At 42.5% G+C, this 26,970-nt stretch overlaps 1 protein-coding gene across 6 annotated transcripts in view; it reads right to left on the bottom strand.

Moving 5' to 3' along the window:
* Positions 1–700: 700 nt before the first annotated feature.
* Positions 701–26,970, bottom strand: part of LOC108267609 (synaptopodin-2) — a 42,699-nt gene continuing 16,429 nt past the window's right edge. Inside the window, exons 2-5 of one of the 6 annotated variants that reach the window (XM_017471856.3) lie at positions 14,358–14,509; positions 12,978–13,699; positions 8,446–11,177; positions 701–5,026 (exon numbers count right to left, since the gene is read on the bottom strand). In XM_017471856.3, the coding sequence (XP_017327345.1) occupies positions 4,451–5,026; positions 8,446–11,177; positions 12,978–13,699; positions 14,358–14,509 (4,182 nt within the window). In that variant the 3' untranslated portion in view covers positions 701–4,450. Of the gene's footprint in view, positions 5,027–6,462; positions 11,178–12,977; positions 13,700–14,357; positions 14,510–16,672; positions 16,834–26,648; positions 26,866–26,970 lie in introns of those variants that run through there. The other 5 variants (XM_053681323.1, XM_047156816.2, XM_017471855.3 and 2 more) reach the window with 5 other exon arrangements.

The raw sequence follows: 26,970 nt of genomic DNA, 5'->3' as shown, positions 1-26,970 counted from the left end.
TAATATTTGGTTGCATATCACTTGTTTGCAATAACTGCATCAAGCCTGTGACTCAGTGGCATCACCAAATTGTTGGTGAGCCTGTTTTAGAAGCAGCCATGAAATAAAGCAGCCATGACACTACCTCCACCATGTTTCACATATGAGCTTGTATGTTTTGGATCATGAGCAGATCTTTCTTTCTCCACACTTTGGCCTTTGGATCACTTTGGTAGAGGTTAATCTTGATTCCAGATATTTTAAAGCTCATCTCTGTATTTCTTTGTGAATTCCAATCTGGGGATCCAATAGAATTGCTTATCATAACTGGTTATGAGTGGTTTGCATCATGTAATATGGCCTCTATATTTCTGCTCTCGAAGACTTCTTTGAATGGTGTATTGTGATACCTTTACCAGTGCCCTGTGAAGGTTGCTGGTGATATCTTCACAGTTCTCACAATGTTTCTTGGCCGACCCATTCAGTGTCCTTTGCTCAATACACCAGTGGTTTCTTTCTTCTTCAGGACATGTAAAATTGTTGTATTGGCTATGCCAAATGTTTGTGCAATGCCTCTGATTATTATTTTTTTTACCTCTTTTCTCAGCTTCAAAATGGCTTGCTTTTCTCCCCTAGACATTTCTCTGATCTTCATGTTGGTTTATCCTTTTTAACAACAAATGCAATCTTCACGGTTGAAACTGAAGGCTCAACCCAAGAGTAGATGTTCAGAGATATTTATTGTTTCAACAATCAATCTAACAAGACATACCTGGGTAACAAGAAACAATTGTCAGTCACATGTTCCAATATTGTTTTCCTACAAGTTAGGCGGGCTAATACAAAATGTGCTATGTTCTATGGCATTTAACACATCTATATACAAATACCAGAAAATTCTACACTCTCTTTATATATTCATCTTTTGATCTCAAAAAAAAAAAAAAGACAATTGCCCTTGCTGTTCCAATAGTTTCTGAGGGGACTGTACATATATATTTATTTATTGCATTTGTGTGTTGTAAATCACTCAAATAGCAACATTTGTATTAATTAATATTTTTTATATGTGAATGTACAATATATAGCCAGAAGTGCGAACTCCTGACCATCACACTCACATATGCTTTTTGAACATCCAGGTTTCATCCAGATTTAGTCCCCCTTTGATGTTATAATAACCTCTATTCTTCTGGGAAGGCTTTCCACTAGATTTTGACGCTTGGCTGTGGGGATATGACCATTCATTAGTGAGGTTGAGAGCTCATGTAGGGCAAGGAGGCCTGGAGCGCATTCAAATTCATCACAAAGGTGTTCAGTGTGGTTGAGGTCAGGGCTCTGTGCAGGCCACTCGAGTTCTTCCACACCAATCTTGGCAAACCATGACTTTATGGAGTTTGCTTTGTACACAAGGGCATTGTCATGATGAAATAGGTTTGGGCCCATTAGTTCCAGTGAAGGGAAATCTTAATGCTACAGCATACAAAGACATCCTATACAATTGTGTGCTTCCAACTTCGTGGCACCAGTTTGGGGAAGAACCACATATGTGTGTGTGATAGTCAGGTGTCCACATACTTTTGACCATACAGTGTATGTTTATGAAACTGTTTTACTATAAGTATCTCTAAAATAATATATGATTGTCATGGTAGTGCCAAAGGGTCACAGAACTACACTTCCCATCAGCCCCTGCATGTCACGTCTCATTAATCACTCTCACCTGTGTCTCCTTAGGCCCTGTTAGCACAACTATTTAAGTTCTATTTTTTTTCAGTGTCTCATCATCAAGCATTTCTTGTAGTTATCATTTGTTGTCATGTGTGCTACAGTATTGCCTATAGTCTGTATGTGCTTTGCCTTGTATCCACGGTTCATGTTTATGGTTTTTGTTTTTTCTTTGTTTGTTTGCATTTTATTTAATAAATTGTCTGCACTTGCATCATCCTTCACCTCCCATTCGTGACAGTGACACAGGGAACAAAATGTGACCAACAAAGGCATGAGCCAGGAGCTGTTACAGTAAACCAGATTAATGTAAAAAAAATTCTGCAATTCACATTTTACAAACTGTATGTAGAGTATTTCTTCTTTGTATTATAAATTCAGACTTTATATTGAGCTCAAAACTATAGATAGTTTTGACTGAAGCAACAGTCAAAAATAATCCTCACCTTGGACAACCTTTGTTTTTTTCCTGAAAACTTCCCTTTATATAAAGAATTACTTAAAAGCAAAGATTCCCTAAATGAAATAACATGAATAGCTACTGTATATGAAAGAGATTTGAGTCTTTTATAAAAGCAAAGGGTGGGCATACAAGTTATTAGATAATATTTATATAACATATTGAGAAGGTGCACATTACTGAACAATATAGTATTCTCTTCATATACACTCTTTGACCATTTATGTTGCTTATAATCAAGAAAGAACTAAGAATGTGGCACATTAAATACCTCTTTGTAAATGAAATATATTCTCTGTCTAAGGGTATGCAAACTTTTGCACTCCACTCAAATTTACATATTTAATTTTTAAAAAGGTGAAAAACAAAATCTTGTGTCACATTTGTCAACATAGGGGTCAACAAAGAAGAAAGGTATATGTATTTCTTAGTGACCATGGTATAACAGAAAATGAGGAAGGTTAACCAATCAGAGGAGAACTTTAACAAAATACTAAGCAACATCATCTGAACCTCAAATCTCAATTTAATTGTGGATTCAGAAGTGCTTTTCTTACAAATCTTTTCTCTGGCAAAAAAAGTGCTAAAAGCTAACTAACAATTGATAAACTATACATTGTCACCTTCAGAGGCTAATGAAAATCTTTTGCGCTAAACACAGTATGAGAGCATGCAATATTGGGAAATTGGTAACAGGACTGTGACAAAAAAAAAGAGAAAGGCACCCTTGACAAACTAAACTGTGTGCTAAAATAACATCATACAAACACATGATTTGCTGTGGCTTGAAACTCACATAAATTTGCTACAGGGGCTAAGGTAGCATGAGCCACATTGGGCTCTCAAGTAAAAATGACAACAGTGACACACTGGAGCAAATAAAAGTGGGACATATGAAACAACTACAGACAGTAGACAAATTAAAGGGGAAGAAACAGTGGCTGTTATGCATTAACTAACAATACATTACTAAGATTACTCCATGTAGGTTTTTCCACCTGTCTCACATTATTTGTCACCTAAGTACATTGCAATAATTCCACAGTTTCAGCTTGTTTCATAGCCCCACATCAATAAAAAAAATCACGTTTGTGCTGAACTCTCAGTTCATGTGAACGCATGTGAATAAATGCATGCATTTTCAACCCTATGAGAAGAAAAATGCTTAATATAATAGAAACCTATACGAAATACAAAATTGTGGTAACACTGTGGTTACAATAAGAACTGACCTAACTAACATTAGGTAGCATTGAGTAATGCACTTTCTAGTATGCACACAGGGTACAGCTTCGATGATGGCTAGTTCATGTTAAGTAGACAAGTAATAACTGTATTAGTTAATGTTGTCCATAGCCAATATTAAATTACCATTTTAGTAGTATTGCAAGCTAGAAATTATTTATGTACCAACAAAGGAAACTGCTACATATTAAAAACCGATCATGTCATAGTAATGTATCCCAACCACCTATTAACCATTAGTAAACAGAAATTAGGGTTTGTTCATTATATGCAATATGCCTGGAGTTAAGTACAGTAATAAGCATTACTAAACACTATTTTTAGGCTCTATTCATTTTATATAATTGATGATATTCATGTTAAAAAATGCATTATTTAAGGTTAATTTGTCAACATTAACATGAACTAGCCATTACTGAAGTGGTAGCTTGTCTGTTGATCATGTTAGCAAAGGTATTACTTAATATTGCCCAACATTAATTTTAGTTACTGAAATTGGTTTTATTTTTTAAAGCATATTAACATGCCACTTATGCAGTGTAGAAATTTGGAATGTGAACTTAATATGCTGCTAATGTGCTGTGGAAATATGGAATATTTTCCATGAAACCTCTCATCTAGTCTCACCAGTCTTTCACCAATAGGACTTGTTATTTATATGATTGATTATTGTGTATATGAAAACATATAGTAACAAAACTGGCAGTGATATACTTATTTACGTATTGTATACACATCTTACTGTATTACAATATCGAAGCACTGCAATATTTCAAGCATTTGGAAGTTCTGCCTCATCATCAGCTGCTAAACAAACTGCTATTCTGCACCTAACATTTCCATCTTTCAGACTTTTCTAAATCCCCCAATAAACAACATTTCAAATGTTCAATCATGCTCTTCTACTTTTTAGAAATTACAGTGACAGGTAATTTCTTTCAAGGATACTTTTAAAAACGACTCTGTACAAAAGCATTCAGAACCTGCTGTATTTGCACTGTCTTTTGAAACCCAAGTATTAAAAATACTACCATGAATTTACCGTCTCCAGGTGTTACTGTATGTGCTTCTATATACTGACTGTCCCAGAGGCCTTCTGCACTGTAGCCCAGACATAGAGGAGCCAAGACTGGCCTCAGTCATAGATCTCGGTGGCTGAGACCGTCTCAAAGGTGATCCATATGGTACAGGAGCAGCAGGGGCAGATGCTGTGCTTTTGGTTGGGGAAAGGAAAGACAAAGATGACTGACTCATTCTCCAGCCCTGGCTCTTTTGCGGAGGCTCATAGGAAACCTTGGCCTTCCACTCAGCTGGAGGTTCGGGTAGCATTTTGCGATGGGCTGCTGAGCGCAGATTAGAAGCAATATAGTGTTGCATGTCCTGGTGGGAAAAGGCTTCATCCACTAGACCCAGTGGGTGGCGTGATGCTGCCTCCCATGGGGTTGGGGGCTTGCGTCCCTTCTCCAACCAGAATACCTGTCTCTCTGTTGAGCGAGAGGTGTAAGTTGCGTGAGATGAAGGTGTGGGTGATGGGGAAACAGATGCAGACCTGAAACCAAGGCCCAATGGTGACAGTCTAACTGGCGGTGATAGTGATGAGCTTCTTCCAATTGCCTGGGGGAAAAAAATGAATCAAAGCATTAAGAAAAAAGGTAGTAAAATTATTATAAATAGTAAAAGTACATTACATTTGATGAACTATGGCAACCAGTTAGTGGGGAAATTTATTTGGCTATAGAGTTTCTTTTCTGTTGCAGAATACTAAAGTTTTTTTTTTTGTTTGTTTGTTTGTTTTGTGCATAAGAACAGTTTGAAGGTCTTAAGCAAGGCAGATTCCAAGTACTCAGCCAAGATTTTTTGAGCCAGGGTAGAGTGCAGGGGTTTTATAAGGTGGCTATTGACACATCAGCACACCATTTCCCATCTCATCCTAACCCTGATCACGATAAAACAGTTGCTGAAAATGAATGAACAAATGACCTTATCTACTTATTGCTGAGTAATTCTCATTTAGATTGTTTACTGGAAGCTATGACCTTGTAGATGAGTTAACTGTACCTGCATCCAGTGGTCTCTTTTTCAACTTTTAATTCCTTAATGATTCTGTTAGAGTCTATGATTAGCAAACAGAAAAGTGTTCGAGGCAGAACTTAAACAGAAGGACTCTGCTACCACCTGCTGTTTAAAAAGTGGAAGAATATGCTTGCATTCGCTTAACAGCTGCACCATGAGTCACTGCACTGGCAGCTCCTGCTAAGTCAGCATTTTAGTTGTGGTACAGGGTTTCTTCAGGTACGATTCAATTTGTCAGTGACACACAAATTTAGTACAATTCTTCTCATCCTTGGGTTCCTGTATTAATTATCAGTCTATTTAAATGGAACAATGAAATTGAGGCTTTATAAATACTCTCACATTTGTCTAAAATCTCTATATAATTTGTTTTGTTAATTTTGTTTTTTAATTATAATCTTTAATTTTTATATGTTAATTATTAGCCAGTATATTCAATTTATACTCGCAATACATGGTCCCCACCAAATTAATGTACAATGATTGTGACTTCTTCTCCATGTATCATATTCTTCCAAAAATAGCCAGTGCTCAGCCTAGCAATGGGACTTGAGTCATATTACTTCCATATTTCAGCAATGACAAGCCTTTGCACTACTCAACTGCATGATGCCATGCAGGTCCATATTTAAAGCATCTATAATAGTAACTTATCCTCTTAGCTTATTAGTTGTTGGGTTATGGATGGAATGATCTTCATTACTTACCTTAGTTTAAAACAGTGAATACCATGATTTGGGCTATGATTTTAATACAATTAAAAAAAAAAAAAACTTTTGCAAGTCTAGTAGGTAATTCAGTCCAAGTACAAAGCAGTGTACAAAGAATTATTTTCTAGTGACTTTGACAGTTGTTTTCCTAATGCAAACATATTAATCAAAGCATTGAAGAAGAATATGACAAAGTAAGAAGCTAATACAAAGTGTGGAGAAATCAAAAGAGGCATGCAATGTGAACCAATGAAATCTGAAACAGAATGACAGAGTCGTTTTAATAGCACTGTGGCAAGTCTTACAGAAAGTGCACTGTGAAGAAAACCCAGAGAACAGAAAAAGAAAACATGGGGAAGAATGCAGCAAAAAAAAATCAGCCAAATTACAAAACAATTACAATGAATGTTTTCCAAATGTTCAGTGTCTTTACATTTAGAAAATCCTTGGTAATTGTTTATGTTGTTTATGTTTATGTTTAATTCTGTATCTGAAAACTAATTTGTATAATTTGTCACAAAGAATAATAAAAACAGAAAGAAAGAGTAAAGCAGGAAAACCACCAAGGTGTTAATTCATACAAATTAACATCATAATTTGAAAGCTGGAAAAATAAATCCTTATTTTTTTGTTAAACTGTTTTAAGTACATCACACAGTATCTACAAAATCTTAAATATAGTGAAATAATGCATTGCTCAAACCTTATTTTTTTAAACATATAATTTGTTTGGTTATACTCTATATCACATATATATATTCCTGCATACTTAAAAGGCCCAAAAAGCTAAATATATCTTTAACTAAACAAAATAACAAATTTGTTTTCCATAAATTAAATATATGACTGTCCTTGACTGATAAATATGGCCAAGGCTGCACTACAACTTCTTTCAAAGACTAACTGAATCGTATGTTGTAATCCATTCATACTTCCTTACAAAACATTCTGTCCACTTAAACCACTGACACTTTAAATATTAATTCATACCTTATAAACAGGTATAGTTGAATGTCTTATAGATTTCAAGATCTTTCTGTACTGAGTGACCACTCTGCCTAATCAAACAATCTCCATCCTTATTTAATTCCCTTCATTACATATTCATATTCTTCATTCACCATCAGATGAATGTTCTAAATCATTTACTTGCTCAAATTACAAACATTTAATTGAAGAAACTATCTTAAAACAATACCGGTACAATATGATATTGTAACAGAAGTATAATAAGTACATAGAAGTACTTTGTTAAATGTATGTATTAAAATTCAAAAGACTTTCATTGCTGTTATCAAGGTTTTAAATGCTCTTTGATAAAATATGTACTGCAATTTTTATGCATTTTGATTTTTTTTTAATGAAATCTCTTTATATACAGCTCTCGTTCCATACTTTGCTAGGCCAATTAAGTGAAATAGACTATTTATCTACACTTTCAGCTGCACTAGGCTTCCACACCTGTGCATCACTTTTTTTGGCTGAGAACTTTGGTTTTGGAGCAGCAAGGGTGCTACTTCCTGTAGCTGAATCTACTCTTCCTGCTACTGGACAAGTAGGCACTACATAAGAGGCTGGAGCTGGTTGGTAGCATGGTACTTGGGAAGCTGGATATTGGCCAGCTTGATATGAAGGGGGCTGCTGGTAGGGAATACTTGGTGATTGTTGGTAAGAACTGGAAGGAGGTTGTTGGCAAGCATTTGGTGGATTATATATTTGCTGATGGGGGACTTGTTGATAAGCATTGGGGGTAGGCTGGTAGCTGTTAGGAGTGTGGTGATAAGGGCCATCATGCATAGCAGGAGAGGGAACAGACATAGCATAGGGCTGCTGGGGTGGCTGGTGTTGCTGTGATATAAAAGCATAGGGGTCAGGAGCTTGAGGCTGAGCTTGGGCTTGGTTTTGAGCTCGGGCTTCAGCTGCTTCTTGAGCAGCAAACTTTTCAGCGGTTTCTTTTTCTGCAGCAAGTTTTTCTGCTGCTGGCCCATAGGTGAAAAGGGAGGAATTTAGTTGGTAAGGTTGGTGCTTCATGACATCCAAAACATTAAGTGGTTTGGGTGCAGGTTTTCCTTTCTCAGTGACTTTATTTTTGTTCTTTAATGTAGGGCTCGTAGAGGGAGGTTGCTTGATAGCACCTAGTGGATATGAGGGTGACTGTAGTGGATTGTATGCCAAAGGTGGAGGAGCTCGACAATTAGATGAATATTTCCATGAGGCTGGTAAAGAAGGAGAAGGTGACAAAGATCTTGCCTTGTTAGCCTGCACTGTAGAAGAATCCACCACATACTTTTCCATTCTGGATTGCCTCTTAGCAAAAAGTTCAGCACCTTTCCCTCGCAAGGCTGGCATCTCAAAAGCTGAACCCATTCTAGAGGCTGAACCCATTCCAGGCATTTGTGAAGGTACCTTTGATCTGGGTGTATTTGAGTTCAGTTGATGTGGAGGAGGAGGTTCAGTGGTCTGAGGTGGACTCCATGGTTTGGATGGCTGAGCCAGCTTCTGACTTTCAGTAGAACCCATGGTAATGACTGGACCTTGCTGGGGTTGTGGTGTCCATGTACTTAAAGTTGTTTGAAACTGAGACTGTAGTGGTGTCTGTTGCTGAGGTGGATGAGACCATGGAGGTTGTGCCTGAGTTGGAGATTGTGGCTGATTCCAGGGGGGCTGTATTTTGTTCTGCTCTGGTACCCATGAATTCATTGTTTGCTGTGGATGCTCTTGAGTCTGTTGTGCCCATGTTGGTTGTGGTTGTAACTGGGGGGGGACTGAGGTCCAAGGATTCTGTTGCTGCTGCATTTGTGCTGAAGGCTGAGAGGATGGTTGAGCCTGATGAGTCCATGGAGGTTGTGTTTGAACTAGACTCTGAGATTGATTCCATGTATTAACTGGTGGTTGTGGCAAGGTTTGCTGTTGGGTCTGAGAGACCCAAGTTGGTTGAGGCTGTGGCTGGCTCTGAGGTTGATTCCAAGGGGACTGGGGATGCTGTTGAGAGGCTGTCCAAGGTGGTATTGGTTGAGATTCTTGTTGCTGTTGGGTCCAGGATGGCTGTACTTGGGGTTGATTTAGATCTTGAGACCAAGTGCTGACAGATGCCTGTCGTGGCACTTGATTTTGGGCCCATGGGGGTTGGTGTGCTGATTGAATTGGAGCTGTTACCCATGTATTAATTTGAGACTGAGAGTGGGGTTGATGTTGTTGTTGATTTTGTGTCACCCAGGAAGGCTGGGGCTGTGACTGTGTTTGAAAAGATGTGGGTGGTTCCACTTCTGAAAGGACTTGAGATTGTGTCACCCAAGGTGGATGCATCTGTGGCTGATTCTGAGCAAGGACTTGTGATGGAACCTCTGCTGGACCCCAAGCAGTTACTGGTGGCTGCTCTAGAGCCTCAGTTGAAGATGGACCCCAAGAGCTAACAGCTGGCTCTGGCTTTGCATGTAACTGTGGCTGGGATGGATTTTCATGCCAAGTACCTATTTGCTGACCTAATTGTATTTGTGTCTCAGATAGACCCCATGCATTGATTGCTTCTGGTTGAACCTCTGAGCAGAGTTTAGTAGAAGCTTCATGTTGATCAGAAGCAGGTGCTGTGGAGGGCTCTTCCTCTGGTATGACTGTGGACTCCATTTCAGGGACAGGATCCCTGGTAGTTACAGGGATATTATTTTCAACATCTTGCTGAAATTGCCGGTTTGCAGTTTCTGGTTGTGGTGACCATACAGGAGTAACTTGGTGTATGTGAGGTTTGGGAGCAACTGGTGGTGGAGTTTTGTTCTTTAGTTTAGTGGATTGTAAAAAGTTGCAGGCCTCTGCCCCCAAGCTTAGATAATCCTCCTCCATACCAGAATCAAAGCCTGCCTTCTTGTCATTCCTGTTGAGAAGATTCAGCAGCTCTGGATTTGGGGAAACTTTTTGAGGCTCTTTAAAAGTGAACATGGGTTTAGCTTTGTTTTTTCTCCTTGTATCTTGTAAGATCCCTGTTTTTATTGCAGGTACAGAAATTCGCTCATCTCTGGTAGCAATTTGTTCCCCTTGTCCATCTGAATAATACGTCTGCTGTTGGTTCACAGAAGGGGGAAATGGGGCTGCTGCTCTATTCTGAACTGAGAACGGTTTAGCACTTCTATTAATGACTGATGATTGCACTACATTTGTTTGGTGACTAGACACACCATTCATATTATGAAAGTATTGTTGCATTTGCTGCTGTTGTTGGTACTGTTGAGGCTGATTTTGTTGCTCTTGCTGGCATTCCTGCTGTTGCTGGTAATACTGTTGCTGCTGATGGTACTGCATCTGCTGTTGGTATTCTTGATATTGATGCTGCTGTTGCTGTTGATAATGCTGTTCTTGGTATTGTTGGTACTGCTGAGGTTGCTGTTGGTGATACACATTTACATCAGTGTAATTCTGGCTGTCATTAGTCTGAATGCAAGAGTGCTGATTCACCTGTTGGTAGATTTTCTCAGCTTCCTGTATACCTTCAACAGGAATACCTTTACTTCTCATCTCATCATGTTCAGCTGCTATTTCATCAATACGTTGTCTGCGCTGTGCAAACATCAGGGCTCCTTTGCCCTTGGTTTCAGGGAGTGCATTCATGTCCTCTTGGTTGTGAAGCTTGCGCTCTATCTCGAGCAGTCCAGTATCCAAATCAAAGGTTACAATATTCTTCTGGCCTGAGGAATTTGTGAAAAAATCTTCATCAATTTCAGTTTCACTGGTGGCTAGAACTGTGAACTCAACAGCATGTGTTTCCTTGTCATTGTAGTCATCGTCTTCATCCTCAAATTCTGGCTCATTCTCTCCAGTTCCGTAGCTTACAAGTGTGTACTGCTTTGCCCTTTGTCTATGTTTCTTGAACATTAACAAACCCTTGTTATTAGGGTTGGGGGCAGCAGTAGTCAGGAGGAGGGCTATACGCTTGCATTTAGACTTGGCCTCCTTCACCTGCTTCTCAGACAGGCTTTCACTTCGGCGGAGCCCTTGGAAAAAGAGAGAAAAAAGGGGATTAAAGAATACTGAGGATAGCAAGGGCAGTATTAAAGAGATATTTCAAATTATTCACTTACATCACTTCAGTGATAAGTATAGAATGGGTAAAAGAGTGTAGACAATAAATAATTAAATTTGAATTAAATTTGAGAGCACACAAGCAACTAATTAGAGTTGTGACAAATTAATGGTTTGGTCCACTTGTCCTCTTACAGGGAAGAGGCAAATCAATGGTTTCAGGGAATATAAAGTTTTCCTGACTGACCACTTTTATCCTATGATGAGAAATTTGTATCTTGATGGGAGTGGCCTCTTCCAGGATGAGAATGTCCCATCCACAGGTCATGAATGCTCAGTGAATGGTTTTAGGAGTCTGAAAATTATTTTAATCATTCGCTGTGGCCTTCACAATCACCAGCTCTCAACCCAACTAAACATCTATCGGGATATTTTCAGACATTAGACAGTGCTCTCAAGCACCATCATCAAAACATGTTGAATATTTTTTGGAAGAATGGTATTCATCTCTCCAGTACAGTTGTAGAGATTTTTAGAATCTATGCCAAGGAGCATTGAAACTGTTCTGGCAACTAGTGGTGGCCCAAAAACTTACTAAGGCACTTTATGCATTTCTATGTTTTTTTTCTCTCCTTCTTTAATTTGTCACTTGTCTCTATAAATATTAAATTGAATTTATGTATTTAAAATTTAAAAGAATACAAAGCCATGATTTGTATTGATTTGAATTGTGGAAAAGAGGAAATCAGTTAAAAACATAAAATTACATAACTAGTAGTAATAATTGGAAAATGTGACACAAAAATCTGAGTCTTTTATAGAGTATTTACATGCATGAGCTACAGATATTTGGGTAACTGAGTCCAAAGGAGTTCCAAAAATGATCTCTAGTGGTATCCATGGTATTTCAACCTTAGGCAAAAGGTGGTAGTAAAGTAACACCTTTCAGTACACAAACATTTCTATATTTTAAAATCAGTTTTGGACATGTTTGGTTATAGTCTGACATGTGAATTGTCTACCTCATGGTGGAGATGGCTACAGATGAGAACAGAACAGTTCCCTTTTCAATGCTGATAAGATGGCCAGTTTTAAGGGATCAGGTAACTAGTCAGTGTCACACATGCTGGTGTCTGTCAAAGAGCTCCCAACAGGCAGCATTAGCGTATCTATGTTTTATTATTATCCTCACCATGTCACCCTCTAGGCCCCCTCCCTGTCTTAGCTGTGTATGAAGACAGTACAGTTTAGCACAGATATTCAATCCAGTTTATTTTTCTTGTGAGTACAAAAATCTAAAACAATATAAATTAACCTAATGGGAATTGGCACATGTGATACAAAGTTATTATAGATATTTAATCAGATATTTTGTAATTACATATAATTTCCATTAACCTAGTGCAGACTAAAATTAATTAATCTGAAATGCATGCATAGTTCCATGGTCCACAATGTCTTCATAATTTAAATATAGGCTAACACTGAACATACAAATATATATTACTCTCAGCTCAGTTTTTTTTTTTTGTTTGTTTGTTTGTTTTTAACAGTTTTCCTCTTGTCCTTGGTACATTTTTTAAACAATGCTAGTACTAGAACAAATATGTAACCATAACACAGTGTTCATATAATTTATTGAAATGTGCTACGTCATTAAAATTATATAGCAAAACAGATTAATTAAAGTTTAGAAAACATGGATATGTCTAATCACTCAGGATAATAAATAGCAAAAAATATAAGAGGCTAAATGATAATAAAAGACTTACTGGCGTGCCTTGCCCGGTGCTTGTTTGGCTTGTTGAGCTCCCTCTCTGACTCAGAGTCCTCCTCTTCTGATGGAATTCCAAAGGAGACAGAGAAGGAGGTGGGATCTTCGTCAGTGTACCCTCCTTCTCCTTCAGCATAATCCTGTTGTTCATTAGCTGTTGCCTCAGTCCCACCGGCCCCCACTCTTTCTGTTCCAGATTCCCTCCCAGATGGCTGTATGGTAACCTCCACCTGTCCCAGCAAAGCAGAAGGAGAACTGACAAGCACGCCTCGCTGACCCAGAGGCTCTCTCTCATGCAGGGGTATATAGAAAGAGCGGCCTGGTGCACTCGTGGTGCACTCATCATTTTCAGTGTTTGGTTGATGGCACAATTCTCCTTTAACTCCACGAGCACTTCCTAATGAGGTACAGCCTGTGTCTTCCAGGGTGGTCTGAGAGAGTGACAACTGCAATTCCACTACAGCTCCTGGAGTGATTTCAAACCTGGGCCCTCTATCACTAGAGTCAAAGGGGTCTGTTCCAGCTCTATCCTTGGGAGCTGGAATGCAAAACTGGGTTCGGACCATGGTGTTCCCTGCAGGGCACTCTGTATCACTGTTTGTCTCTTCATAATGTGTTTCGAGCTGATGCTCAGATTTGTAGGGCTCCCTCAATTCCTTCCAGGAAGCCTGGAGTGTGGTGTTAACTGACTGAGACTTCTGTTGAGGATATAAACAGCATCTGTAAGGGAGAAATAATAGTTAAAGGGGTCTGGTGGTTGCATGAGTGTATACTTTTATATTGGTCATATACTTGTATTTCCACAGCAATCAATTATTATCTTACAAGTTCTTACAAGAAGCCTTTCAGAAAGGTCATTGTGTTTAATGTCCCAGACTTTATCTATTCAATGGATGCTGTAAGGTCACACTTAAAAAGAGGCACATAAACCATTCAGCAATTGTTGGCAATTGAAATGAGAGTAAATGAAACTTTATAAAGCTGTATGGGCCAGTTTGGCACAATCAGAAAGCACAATCCACTGGTATATCACCAACAAAAGCCAACTGCTATCTTGAGCTGGGTAGTTAGTGTTGGGATCCAAACACAAAGCAGCTGTTTTGCCATTTGGTTGAGTCAAAGGTCATATCTGTCATTAGTGAGACAACAATTGCTCTCCTCATAACACAAACAATCAAAATGCAAAGTGAACACCAGATTAGATACATCAAAGGGAGCTGTGGTACAAAAAATAGTCTTATTAGTTCTGCCTGTTTATCTTAGGCCTATGTATACATTTGAGATGAGATTTAAAAAAAAATTCCATTGGAATTTGGCGATCTTGAGGAACAGCTTTCTGGTGGCTGTCTGATTCAGTTTAACTATAAATATTAAGTACCTTTTTACCAGCAGTTGTAGGAGGTCAGTGGCTTTCTCAATGAGAACAATAACTTCTGCAAGGCTGAGGCTGGAGCAAGATACTCCATTAACAGACACGAGTTCATCATCCTTACACAGACCAGCCATGGATGCATGGCTGCCTTCTTCAACCTTTAAGAAAGAACACAACCATGAGTAAGCCTATTTTATTATAATAACAAAATCAGTGTTGACATATAAATAGATATGATTTTGATAGTTCAGGTAGGTGTTATGCCCTACAAAAAGGCAAAAATTTGTAGATAAAATAATGTATCTTATTATTTTTGATCTATTGACTCATACACCGTTATGCTTAAAAACTATTAAAACAGATCCATAAAAACAATAAAGAACCCTTTTTGGATTCCTAACTTTTGCTGAGCACTTGTGTGTCAGCATTCAGACATGCTCCCGTTTTATGCAGCGTGACAGCTGCATGTTACTTGACCAAACAATCCTCTTCGACAGAAGGCTGTCCATAGTAGAGGAACAGCAGTGGCACTAAAGTATAAAATTAACATTAACCTTTAAGATGAGAGTACACATTGCAAATAAGTCCTGAAAGCCAGCTTGTAAAATATGATAAACTATTCTTCCAAGATGGTCCCCACAACTAACACATTGTCCTGCATATTTGATTCCATTCCATTCCATTACAAGGTTGGTTGCTCGACCATCTTTTTTGTCATTACCTTCATGTATTGGCATTGCAAAATCACCATAAAAAAATACTTGCCTTAACTATAATGGCCATTTTTGTGTCGTGACACAACAAATTTTGGTTATATGGCTATTTACGGAAACCTCAATATCTCGGCTCAGGATGGGCTGAGCTCCTTGGAACAAAAACTGTTCTCATTGCAAGGAACATGTCCATATACAGTATAAACATTTTGCATACTCGTGTTCTTTAGACTTAGAACTTACACTTAGAAGGCCAAATGTAATGCTCAAGATTGCTCACAGTTCCACTTTTAGGGTCAGTTTAGAATGGGAATTCGAGTCTCAGTCTTAATTTTTTTAGGGGGTACCTAGGTATCTTAACAACCTAGTAGCTCCAGAGTGCTGCAGAGGCAGACAGCTCAGATATTAACTGCATTAGAAAAAACATATGATCTATTTTTGACTTCCTACGTATCATAAATAAAGTCACATTAGACAGCATTCAATGAATTATGTACAGGGCTCCATCCAAAGAAAACATCCATCTAGTTAGACATAGGAAAACAGTGACCTGGGCTGATGTCCTTGTGTATTTATTGTATAATGTGCATGCAGAACATTTCAGGTTTGAGACTTCTCTTTATTTAATGGGGGTGAGAAAGTGCAATTTTTAAAAAATGTCTCTCAATTTTGGGTTGAATATATCTTTTGGGGGACCAGATATAAACCTGAAATTTTCACAGAAACAAGTCTTCTAGCATTCTGCTGTAAAACTTGTGAGTTTGAGATCGGAGGTTAATGCTGCAGGACAGTGGACCTCGAGGGCCAGATTTGAAGAACCAGCCTGATCTATCATGTTGGTACAGGTGTACAGTTGGTATGTGTGAAAAGACTTTATCCAAATATGGATATACAGTGTTCAGTTGGGTGTTTTACAAATGAACAGTGTCATAAACAGAGCTGTTGTGTTGTTTCTCCTGTGATAAAAGCACTACGTGACTTCTGAGCTGTAGTCATTTACTGCTTTTCTCACGGTTCACACTGTTCATTTATAAAATACCCAACTGAGCACTGTACTTCCAAATTTGGATAAAATCTATTTATGCATAACAACTGTATTCCTTGTAATGTGCTCTGGAGATAAGCTTTTGTTCCAAGGAGCTAGGCCCCTCCTGAGCAGAGATATTGAGGTTTCCATAAACAGCTATATAAACAAAATTTATTGTGTGCCATGACACAAAGATGGCCATCATAGTTAAACCAAGTAAAATAAATACATTTCTTTTTTTTAAATGGTGATTTTGCAATACCAAGACACAAAGGTAATCACAATTTTTTTTATAAAATTCAAAATGGATGAGCAACCTGTATTGGACCACTTGAGATGGAATGAGCCTGTTAGAGACAGGACAGAAGAGACAGAGACAGAAGAGACTTTCAAAACAATCACTAGAATCTTGTAAAGTCTTGTGGAATTTGTAAAGTGTATACTGAAGTTGGTTGTAACATTGAAACAGACAAACTTCTGGAATAAAGGTCACTACAATTGTACACTGTATCATGTACACAGCAATATAGGTGCACGTAATTTACAAGTATAATATACTGTAGCTGTACAATTTAACTAACCATTGAATGTTTCACTATGTCGCATCTTAACATCCAAGTAGCTCCAGAGTGCTGCAGACTCAGTCACGTCAGATATTAACTGCATTATAACCATATGCGGTATTTTTTGACTTCCTACATAAGTAAAGTCACATTAGACAGTGTTCAATGAGTTATGTACAGGGCTCCATCAAAAGAAGACATCCAGCTATTTAGACATAGGAAAACCATGACCTGGACTGAAGTCTTTGTGGATTTATGTCATGTCAGCATTGATCATCTTACATCACATCAAGCATAGGTGCACAGGTAAATAATTAAAACTTGCACATGTTTCATCTCATTACAGGAACAGGTTACACCAAATCACTGTGATGTTGGTCCTGCAGCACATGCACCTCAGACACGCTCCTCACACAACGGCCAGCAACACGCTGAAGGGGCAGCACCACTTCAGCACCACGCATGGTGTAAACAAACAGAGAGCACATGGCTAAGGGGTGTGGTGGCCAAAGCACACACAGCTGGCAGGAGATAATTCTCAGCAGCTCCTCACCAGATGTGGGAAGGTGAGCGTGTTCTCTCTCGTGTGTGACTGATCCTGTCTCTCTCTCTTTCCGCCACAGAAGCTCCCCAAGTGAAAAGAAGAAAATGCTCTCTCACCTCCTCGCACCTCTACCGTGGCCCTGGGCACTGCTCAGACACTGCTGCCATTGCCAAGCCATGCCTCTCGCCAGGAAGGCTACAACCTCTCACCGCACCACCCCTCCCCACACGCACACACACCCTACCGCCTTGACTAAAAATAAAAGAGCACTTTTCCCCACATGTCAGCCTCCTGTGTGGCTGTGTTCCACCTTTCCCAGCAAAGCATTAGTGACACTGGTGCAGGATGCAGGTATGGGACCCACCCAAGAATCATTGAACCTTCAAAGATGCCCAGAAGCCAGGGCCACGGTGCCTCTTCCCCATCCTTCCCGTGAAGCCCAGTACCTGATCACTAAGCTCTGCAATGAGGACGACATAGAAGCCTATTTGCAAACTTTCAAATGCATCGTCCTCTGTGAGAAGTGGGAGGAAGAAACCTGGGCTCAGATCCTCATGCCCTACCTCTTGAGGGAGGCTAAACGTGCTTACTATGCCCTCCCAGCAGATGAGGCCACCAACTACAGAACACTAAAAGTTGAAATCCCCGCCCGCTGCAGCCTGTGCCCCAACAACGCGGAAGCTTAATTTCACCATGGGGTCACTGCCCTCCTAGACTCCAGCAGCAGCGTAACCCTGGCATGGCCGGCCACCATGGGACCCCCCTGCCAGCCTGTGGGAACCATCCCCATCACCTGCATCCACGGCCACGTCTGTCTGGGAGGTCCCTGCCACCCACTATGGGGGATTGGTCCCTCCTCATGAGATTGATCCATGAGCTCCCCATTCCTCTGCTCATCGGATGGGAGTGGTCCGGATTCCCCTCAAGGCCACAGCACCGCCTCCAATGAAGAATGCCCGCCATGAGGGCCCGGGCCTGGCCGGCCTACGTGGTCCAAGGAGAAGAGAATATGGACGCCAAATCCTCAGGTGAGCCCGTTCCTCATGCTAACCCCATCTTGTCTGTGTTTCAGCAGGGTAACAGAGAGGGGAACCTAGGCTGGGAGCAGAAGGAGGACGACTGGCTGAGACACTGCTGGGGCCAGGTGTGGCAGAAAGGAGTCGACCAGAACTCCCACTAGCTGCTTCCTGCCTCCTTTACCACCGAACGGAATGTCGGGGAGAAGTCCACGATCTCCTGGTGATTCCCTGTACCAAGGCCCCACTGCTGTTGCACCTGGCCCACTCACACGCACTAGGCGGTCACCTGGGGCCCCAGAACACACTGGAAAAATTGAGGGACAGGTTTATCTGTCCAGGAATGGAGGCTGAGACACGGGCTATCTGCCAGCAATGCCTCCAGTGTCAGTGCATGACACCGCAGAAGTCCCTGCCGGCGCCAGTCATCTCACTCCCCATCATCGGTGTCCCATTTGAGCAGATAGGTATGAACCTGGTGGGGCCGATCCCAAAATCCACCCGGGGCCACGAGTACATCTTGGTCATCCTAGACTAGGCAGTCCCCCTATGAAAAGTCACTTCCTGGAACATCACAAAGGAGCTCCTATTCAGCCGTGTCGGGATCCCCAAGAAACTGGTCACCGACCAAGGTACCCCCTTTGCCTCAAAATTAACAGCAGATATGTGTCAGCTGTTGCAGGTCAAACACCTGCACCACCATCTACCATCCCCAGACGGATGCCCTAGTGGAGCAGTTCAACCAGACCCTCAAGCAGATACTGCACCAGGTGGTAGATGAGGAAGGGAGGAACTGGGACTTACTCCTGCCCTATGTGCTCTTCGGGATCCAGGAGACCCCAAAGGCCTCCACTGGCTTCATGCCATTCGAGTTCCCCTTTGGGCTGTAGTCCCGGGGCCTACTAGATGTGGTTCGGAAGGCTTGGGAGGAGCAGCCCTCACCGTACTGCTCCCTCATGGAGTATGTCCAAGAGATGCAGGGTCATGGCCATTGTAAATGAGCTCCTGGAGGCAGCACAGCAAGAGCAACAGCAGGTCTATAACCGGCTGGCCCAGCCCCGGGAGTTCCAGCCGGGTGTTCAGGTGCTCCTCCTGATCCCAGACGCCTCTTGTAATTTCCTAGCCCACTGACAAGGTCCCTACAGGATCGTGGATAGAGTTAGCACCCTGACACTCAGATTTATCACGTCAATCTGTTAAAAAGATGGATACTACCTGCACCAGAAGTCTCTGCTTTCTCCGCTGTGTCCCCTAGTCCCACAGAACATACGTTGGTCCAGCTGAATGAAGAATTGAGTCCAGCCCAGAAGCAGGAGATAGCAGAGCTGGTGAGCCAACATCAGGATGTCTTCTCCAAGACTCTGGGCTGGACCCATCTCGTGCACCATGAGATAAAATCTCTGTGGAGAGTGGCGATACGGCAGAGGCTCTACCGTGTCCCAGGAGCCCGCCGACGAATCCGCCAGCCCCTGGTCCAGCCCCATTATGGTGGTGCCAAAGCCCATTGGCAGCCTGCGACTCTGTAATGACTTCTGGAGGCTGAACAGTGTGCCAGACTTCAACATCTACCCCCTTCCTTGAATGGGCGACCTGGTGGAGCACCTGACTTCTGGAGCCCAGTTCACCTCCACTCTTGACCTCACCAAGGGATACTGGCAGGTGGCCCTAGCCCCAGATGCCAAGACAAAAACCACCTACAACACCCCCAGCAGCCACTGGCAGTACTGGCCTGCTTGGGATGCCAGCATTGTTCCAGCAGCTGATGGACATCGCCCGATGGCCCCACCGACAGCACGCTGCAGCCAATCTGGACATTGTTGTCATTCACTCCACCATCTGGGCCGATCACCTCCACTACCTCCGGGAAGTCCCGCAAAGTCTCCAGGAAGCCGGGCTGACTGCTAACCCAAGGAAGTGTCACCTGGGCTTGACCAAGGCACAGTACCTGAGATATAAGATCAAGGCTGTAAGGGACCCACCTCGAAAAAACAGGTACAAGCCTTTTTGGGGCTTGTGGGATATTACCGGCACTTTGTGCCTAACTTCTCCTCTCCACCCGCTCCCTCTCAGATCTCACCAGGAAGGGTCAGCCAGGCCAGGTGCGGCACGCTTCAGCACCACACATGGTGTAAACAAACAGAGAGCACATGGTTATGGGGTGGGGTGGCCAAAGCACACATGGCTGGCAGGAGATAATTGTGGCAGGAGCTCCTCACCAGATGCGGGAAGGTGAACGTGTGTGACTTATCCCGTCTCTCTCTCTGTCCACCACAGAAGTTGACGAGGAAGAAGAAAACATTATCCCACCTCCTCGTGCTACCCAACGGTGCCCACACACTTCTTTTGTGGCCCTGGGCACAACCCCTACACTGCTGCTACCTCCAAGCCGTGCCTCTTGCCAGGAAGACTACAACTTCTCACTGCACCACCCCTCCCCACATGCACACACACCCTACCACCTTGACTAAAAATATAAGAGCACTTATCCCCCCATGTTTGCCTCCTGTGTGCCTTGCAAAGTGTTAGTGACACACTCGCAGTAACATTCTGGGTTGGGCTCAAGGGTACAAAGCTCTGTCATTAGTGCTTAGGTTCCAGTCAGTATCTTACTGCAAACCAATATTCGCTTAAAATACATTTTAAAGGTCGAATTTATTATTTGTCAGCAGATCTTTAAAACAAATAAAAACTGCTAAATGTTGCTTGTATAGGTATTCAACCCCTTCAGACTAGTAATTTTTAGAACCACCTTTTGTTGCAATAACCTACCAGCTTGCACAGTGTTTGGGACTAATGTTTGCCCATTGTTCCTGTCAGATTTACTCCAGGTTCTTCAGGTTTGTTGGATGTTGTTTGTTGCTTGCAATTTTAAAACAGTACCACAGATTCTCAGTAGGATTCAGATCTAGACATTGACTTGGCCCCTGTAGAACATTCACCGATTTATTTTTAGCCACTCCTGCATTGCTTTGGCCTTTGTCTTGCTGAGAGGTGAAGTTTCTCTCAACCAAGCTTTAGGTTTTTTTTGTTTGTTTGTTTTTAGCAGACTGAAGCAGGCTCTCTTGTAATATCCTGCTGCATTTGCTCCATCCATTCTCCCTTCAATTTTGACAAGAAGACCAAGCTCTGAAGATGAAACGCATCTCCAGAGCATGATGCTGCCACCACCATATTTCATTGTAGGGATGGTGTTAGTTGAGGTATGGTCTGTGTTAGGTTTGCACCACACATACCGTAGCACTTGGAAACTTTTCCAACAGTATTTGACCTTGATCTCATCACACCAAAAAACACATCTTTATTGGGTTTCTGTCTTGATTTGTTGTGAGTTTTGAGGGATGACCTTGTCTAGGTAGTGCTTGGGTGGTGTGATGCGGCTTCCACTTCCTCGTTATTGAACCAGCGGTGATTACTGGGATGTATAAAATATAATTTTACACCCTGTTCCTAAGTTATTGTTGGCTCAAATTTAGCCTATTACCCAAAAACACTTAAAATTCAACATAGAAGCCAATACTCACATCTACCTCTGAGCCCAGTTGGAGATAGAAAAAAATACACCAGCCGTGAGTGAGAAGAAGCAAGGGTCCAGCATTATTGTTCCATTCCACCACACGAGATCCACACCGATGAGAATTCTCAGAAGTGATCTCCATACCCTGAGCTTAAGCTGCAGTATTTATACTGTATTTACACACTAAATAACCCATATGTTTCAAGAAGACTATGATCTCACTACCAATAGGGTTAAAAAAGAGCTCATTTACCTTACTCTTATGTTCCAGAAAAGGGCTATTTCACTTACACATAGAATTGAAAACAGGGGTTTTAATTTACACATAAAATCAGAACCCAGGCATTTCTAATAACCCAGAAAATAAAAACCCAGAGTTTTTAGTTACTCAGAGGATCAGAAACCAGAGTTTTCAGTCACCCAGAGAATCAGAAAGCAGAGTTTTCAGTTACCCAGGGCATCAGAAACTTCAGTTTTCCAGTTACCCAGGGCATTAGAAACTTCAGTTTTGATTTACCTAGAGAATAGAAAGTGGAGGAGACTAAACAATCTAATGGGACCTTGGTCTTATTGTTATCTCGAGGGGGGGCAGTTTGACCCAGCCACCCTTATAACTGGCTCTCTTCATGGTTCTCTTAAAATTAAGGCCTTCCTTGCGAGACGAGAATCTTCACCATCTGAATCATGAGTAAGTTATATTTTCCTGTATTTCTAGTTTATATTTTATTTTCAGATTTACTCTATATCTCTTATTATATATACTGCTTGAAAAACCGGTTTACTGTACTTCCTACTTCTTAATATCATTATATTACCCTTCTACTGTCCCACATATTTATTTTTTATAAAGAATATATATATATATATATATATATATATATATATATATATATATATATATATATATATATATATATATATATATATATTTATTATTATACGATAGTACCCTTATAATATCTAAATATTCCTTTTTATTATTCTGGTAAAGTTATAATAGTATGTGTGTGTGTGTGAGAGAGAGTGTGTGTGTGTGTGTTATGTCTACATGCCCGCCCTTGACTGTACGAGAGTGTGTGTGTGTGTGTGTGTGTGTGGTAGCACTCCTCAGCTCAGCTCGTATACCTCTTTTTGCCTTTTTTGACTACTACTGCTCTTAAAGATCTTTAAAGTGTAATTCCAATTCAATATTCAATATCAGTCAATATCCGCCTCACACTACTTCTGTGTGTCTTGGTGCCCGTCTTTTCTTCTTCTCCCCTTTACTGGATACTAGGTCTCCCTCATGTTTATTTTATGACATTTTTTATCCACAACATTTCCCCCCTCTGAGGCTATAAAGCCTCATACAATACCTTAATTAAGCGGGTATCTGTGGAGGAACTGGTTCTGCCGCACCCCATGGCCGTCCCCCGCTAGCTGTTGGAGGAATACTCTAACGAAGCCATAATCCCTGCGCCCGTCCCCGTACTCAAATGGGTCCCTTACATTAACCACTTCTACGCAACACTGATCCGAATAGGAGCTGAGGAGGTTTTGTAGACCTGGTGGGAGACGTGCTAGTGTTGTGCGCCCCGGGGTCTCATAGTAGATTGGCAGCTGGAGAATGGGCCTTAGGACCCCCCTACATCCACTTTGCGCCGGACATGTGTAGATGTACCTAGCCATAACTCTTAACCCTTAACTTACTTCTCCTTTCAACTATATATATATATATATATATATATATATATATATATATATATATATATATATATCTTATTTCGAATCTAACTACCTTGATTATACGTTTGTTTGCCTACATCGATTATAAGTGTGATTAACTGAGTTCCCCTAATCAGTCATTACTACTACTACTGCCGTACGTATGAGTGGCCACTACAGTAACTAACTACTTGATTGGATCTACACATCCCTATCTTTCTCAACTAGGCCTGTCAGCCCACAGTTTTGTATTTGTCGGGACATGCAGATTCTTGCTTCCGCTCAAAAACCAAACCCCAGTCTTTCGCAGTCAGGGGTGGGCGAAAAAATCTCTTATGAGGAAAAATTCCCACCCTGCCAGCACTATGTGCTCGACAGCACCATTATACTTTTCTGTGCCTGATTGCGTCACACTTTGTTGCACATCACATTACATATCATGTCACATATCACAGTATTCTATAACACTCGACATAACAGTCTCTATCGGCAGTATCCCTCTGTATTCCAGTTGTCTTCGGCTCAAGCACTTTACGTACTGTAGAGAACCACCCTTTGGGGAGAGGTTAGGCTAGCACCTACACCCAGGGTATGGATCATCACATCTTCTTCTCACCCCTCAGGGTTCAGTAGATCTGCAACACAAATGAACACATAGAAAACACCAATAGGTCCCGTTTTTCTCGGATAGGCCCATTTGGCCACTACCTTGTACAAACGGGTCCTTACGCCCCCTTTCCCATCAGTCCTGGCTCATGTCCCGTCTCATGTTCTCGTAGACGGTCTCGCTGGTGTCGCTGCTGTCGCTGCTGTCGCTGCTCATTGACCCCTGTCTGTCGCTGCTGTCGCTGCTCATTGTCTCCCGTCGCATGGTCTCAATCACCACCCCCCGTTGAGGCGGTAACGCCTCACCCTTAACAACATACTGGCCAGAAAAGGAGGCTGAGGACATCACCATCCGCCATGCACAGGGGATCACACAGCAGGCCACCAGAGCCACAAGGAGAAGGAGGACGACCAGGGACACTCCCAAGCGGGTCAGGGCATCAGTCCAATCTCCAGAAAGAAACCAGGTGAGCCACGGTGGGAGGTGGAGACTAGACCCAAAGCCGGAGTTAGCCGCTTGCTCCGCCTGGAGGGCCTGTAGTTGGCCCAGGACCTTGGAGAGAGCTCCCTCAGAACCAGTGTGCAAAGGGATTGCCACACAGCACTCGGGACCAATCATTGTACAGACACCTTCCTCCGGGGCCCGCATCTGGTCCAGGACAAAACGGTTCTGAGCAGCCACGAGGGAAGTGGCATGGAGCTGATCACGGACCAGTCCGAGAGCACTCAGCGAGTAGTTAATGAAGCGTTGCTCGTTGTACCACATGTAATTAATCCATGCCACGTTGCGGTTGATCTGCACGGCCGGGAGCAAAATAGACGCTACACCACTGCCAACGGCCTCCATGGCTCTGTAGCGAGCAGGAACGCCAACGGGGGTACCCCCAAAGTCAAGATGGATGGTCTCATCAGCAGCCCAGTCAGAATAGTTAGCTGCACCAGTGTCACGGACATACTGAGTCCACAGGGCCACATCGCGGCGTGAACGGGACCGGCCGGATGACGGTTGGTCAGCCACCAACAAAACACATCCGCAAGGGGAACAGTACCACCACTAAGATCAGGTAGGGGAATTGTCACGTTGGGGGTGCATGGGGGTGAATCACAAACAGAGAGGGTCTCAATTTGCAAATCATTAGCGAACAGGGAGACATTACATCGGGCAGACACATTTCCCACAGGATATACGCCAACAGAAGAGCAGAGGCAGATGGGAAAGAACGAGGGCAGAGACGGTTGGACGCGGACAAAAGTCGACACTTGGGTGGTTACAGGGTGAAACAGGCATGAGGAGCTTGCATTGTGCATCCACGACGGGCCAAAACCAGCAGAAAGGGCCCCACGGAGGCACACAGTAGGACACAAAAAATCAACAGAATAGGGGGTGGTGAGGCATTCCGTGAGGTCCCCCATGGGCAGCATAAAATGGGGGGTGAGGCTACGATCATGACATACGAGACATGAGCGATCTGTTGCAGATTGAGCAGTATGGACCATCCATGCCATATACATGTTACTCTGCTCCTCCGTGAACGAGGTGTTAGCGGTAGAGATTGAATAGTATTGTAATTTCATTAATTTATGTGCGATCGGAGTTGACATCGGGGCAATGAGGAGGGGGTGGAGAGCCCGGGATGCGAAAGGTGACCCTGTACTATCATGGTAAGAACACGCCGTAGCTGAGCAAAGGAACGGTAGCCACAGGGGGCCAATAGTGGGCAGCTCGAAGGAGCACCTACTCGCCCGTGCCCTACCAGTAATTCTAAGATGTCCTACGCGAATCTCCACAGATCGAGCTTGGGAGAAAGTGAATGAGGCCAAATAGGGAATTCTGCCAATCAGGGACTCTTCATGGGCGAGTCTGAGGAGAGCTAACGCGCACATCGAGCTACGGGAACCTATAGTTGAGCCAGGGGCCGTCCAGGATCGAACATGCCTAATACGGGGAGAGGGGGCTGTGCGGGAAGTAGCAGCCACTAGTGGGCGTAACATGTGATAGGAATCCCGGGCATTATTGAAGGTATGAATAGTCCTTTTAAACACTGGGTCGTAGAAAAAGAAAAAGAGTGCTATTAGCCCTGCTGAAAAAATTACTCTACCCCCATATGTGCTACTATTCTGTGGAGCTCGTCCCGCCGGTCCCCTCCGGAACTGGTGGTAGGGGAGTGCGCATGGATTCATGCGGAGACTGAAGTTCAGGAGTAAGCTCAGGTAAGTTCAACTGCGCTGCTAGAGACTGTAGCGTATCTGAGTCGATTAGGCTCAGAGGCAAAGCGGGGACGTCAAGGTCCTGACAGGGAATGGCAAACGTAGACAGAAAATCCTCTGTTGTTGGGGTTACAACTTCCTGTGGGCTGGTAACTATACCCGTCACTTCTACTCGGGGCGTGAGAATGGTAGGGCTACTGGCATCAGACTGAGACAGTTTATCTAGTTTTTCCACAGCTCGCCGCTTAGTCTGGGCTCGAGTGCCGTAGGCAGGGCTCAGGGATGCACCCGAATCACTGTCACTATCAGTGAACACCACTGCCCCAATGGGCTTCCTTGTACTGACTAGTCTTGAGGTCGATGGTTGTTCGTCGGTAGTGTCTTGCAGTAGCGGTCCCTTACCTGGTTCGGCGCTGCTGCAGTGGTTCAAGTGATACCAGTAATTCCTCCCCTCTACTTTCACAGCCGTGGGGGTTGCAGCAACCACGGTGAACGGTCCTTCCCGACGTCCCGCAAGGGGGCTCTTTCTCTTGAAAACACGAATGTATACCTGGTCCCCCGGTGCCACTAGGCGCACGTCCTCCCGTACCTCGTTCTCTCCATGGACTGCCTCACGAACCTGTGAATACAAATGTCTATGGATTTTGGTGAGGGTTCGCACATAATCCTGCATTTCGTCCTCCAATTGTGCCAAAGACGGCCCTGTGTATGGACCTCGGGTGAA

Source organism: Ictalurus punctatus, chromosome 7 (genome assembly GCF_001660625.3).
Source record: "Ictalurus punctatus breed USDA103 chromosome 7, Coco_2.0, whole genome shotgun sequence".
NCBI classification, from domain to species: domain Eukaryota; kingdom Metazoa; phylum Chordata; class Actinopteri; order Siluriformes; family Ictaluridae; genus Ictalurus; species Ictalurus punctatus.
Note: the sequence above shows the minus strand (reverse complement) of the source record. Positions and strands in the feature narration are given on the sequence as shown.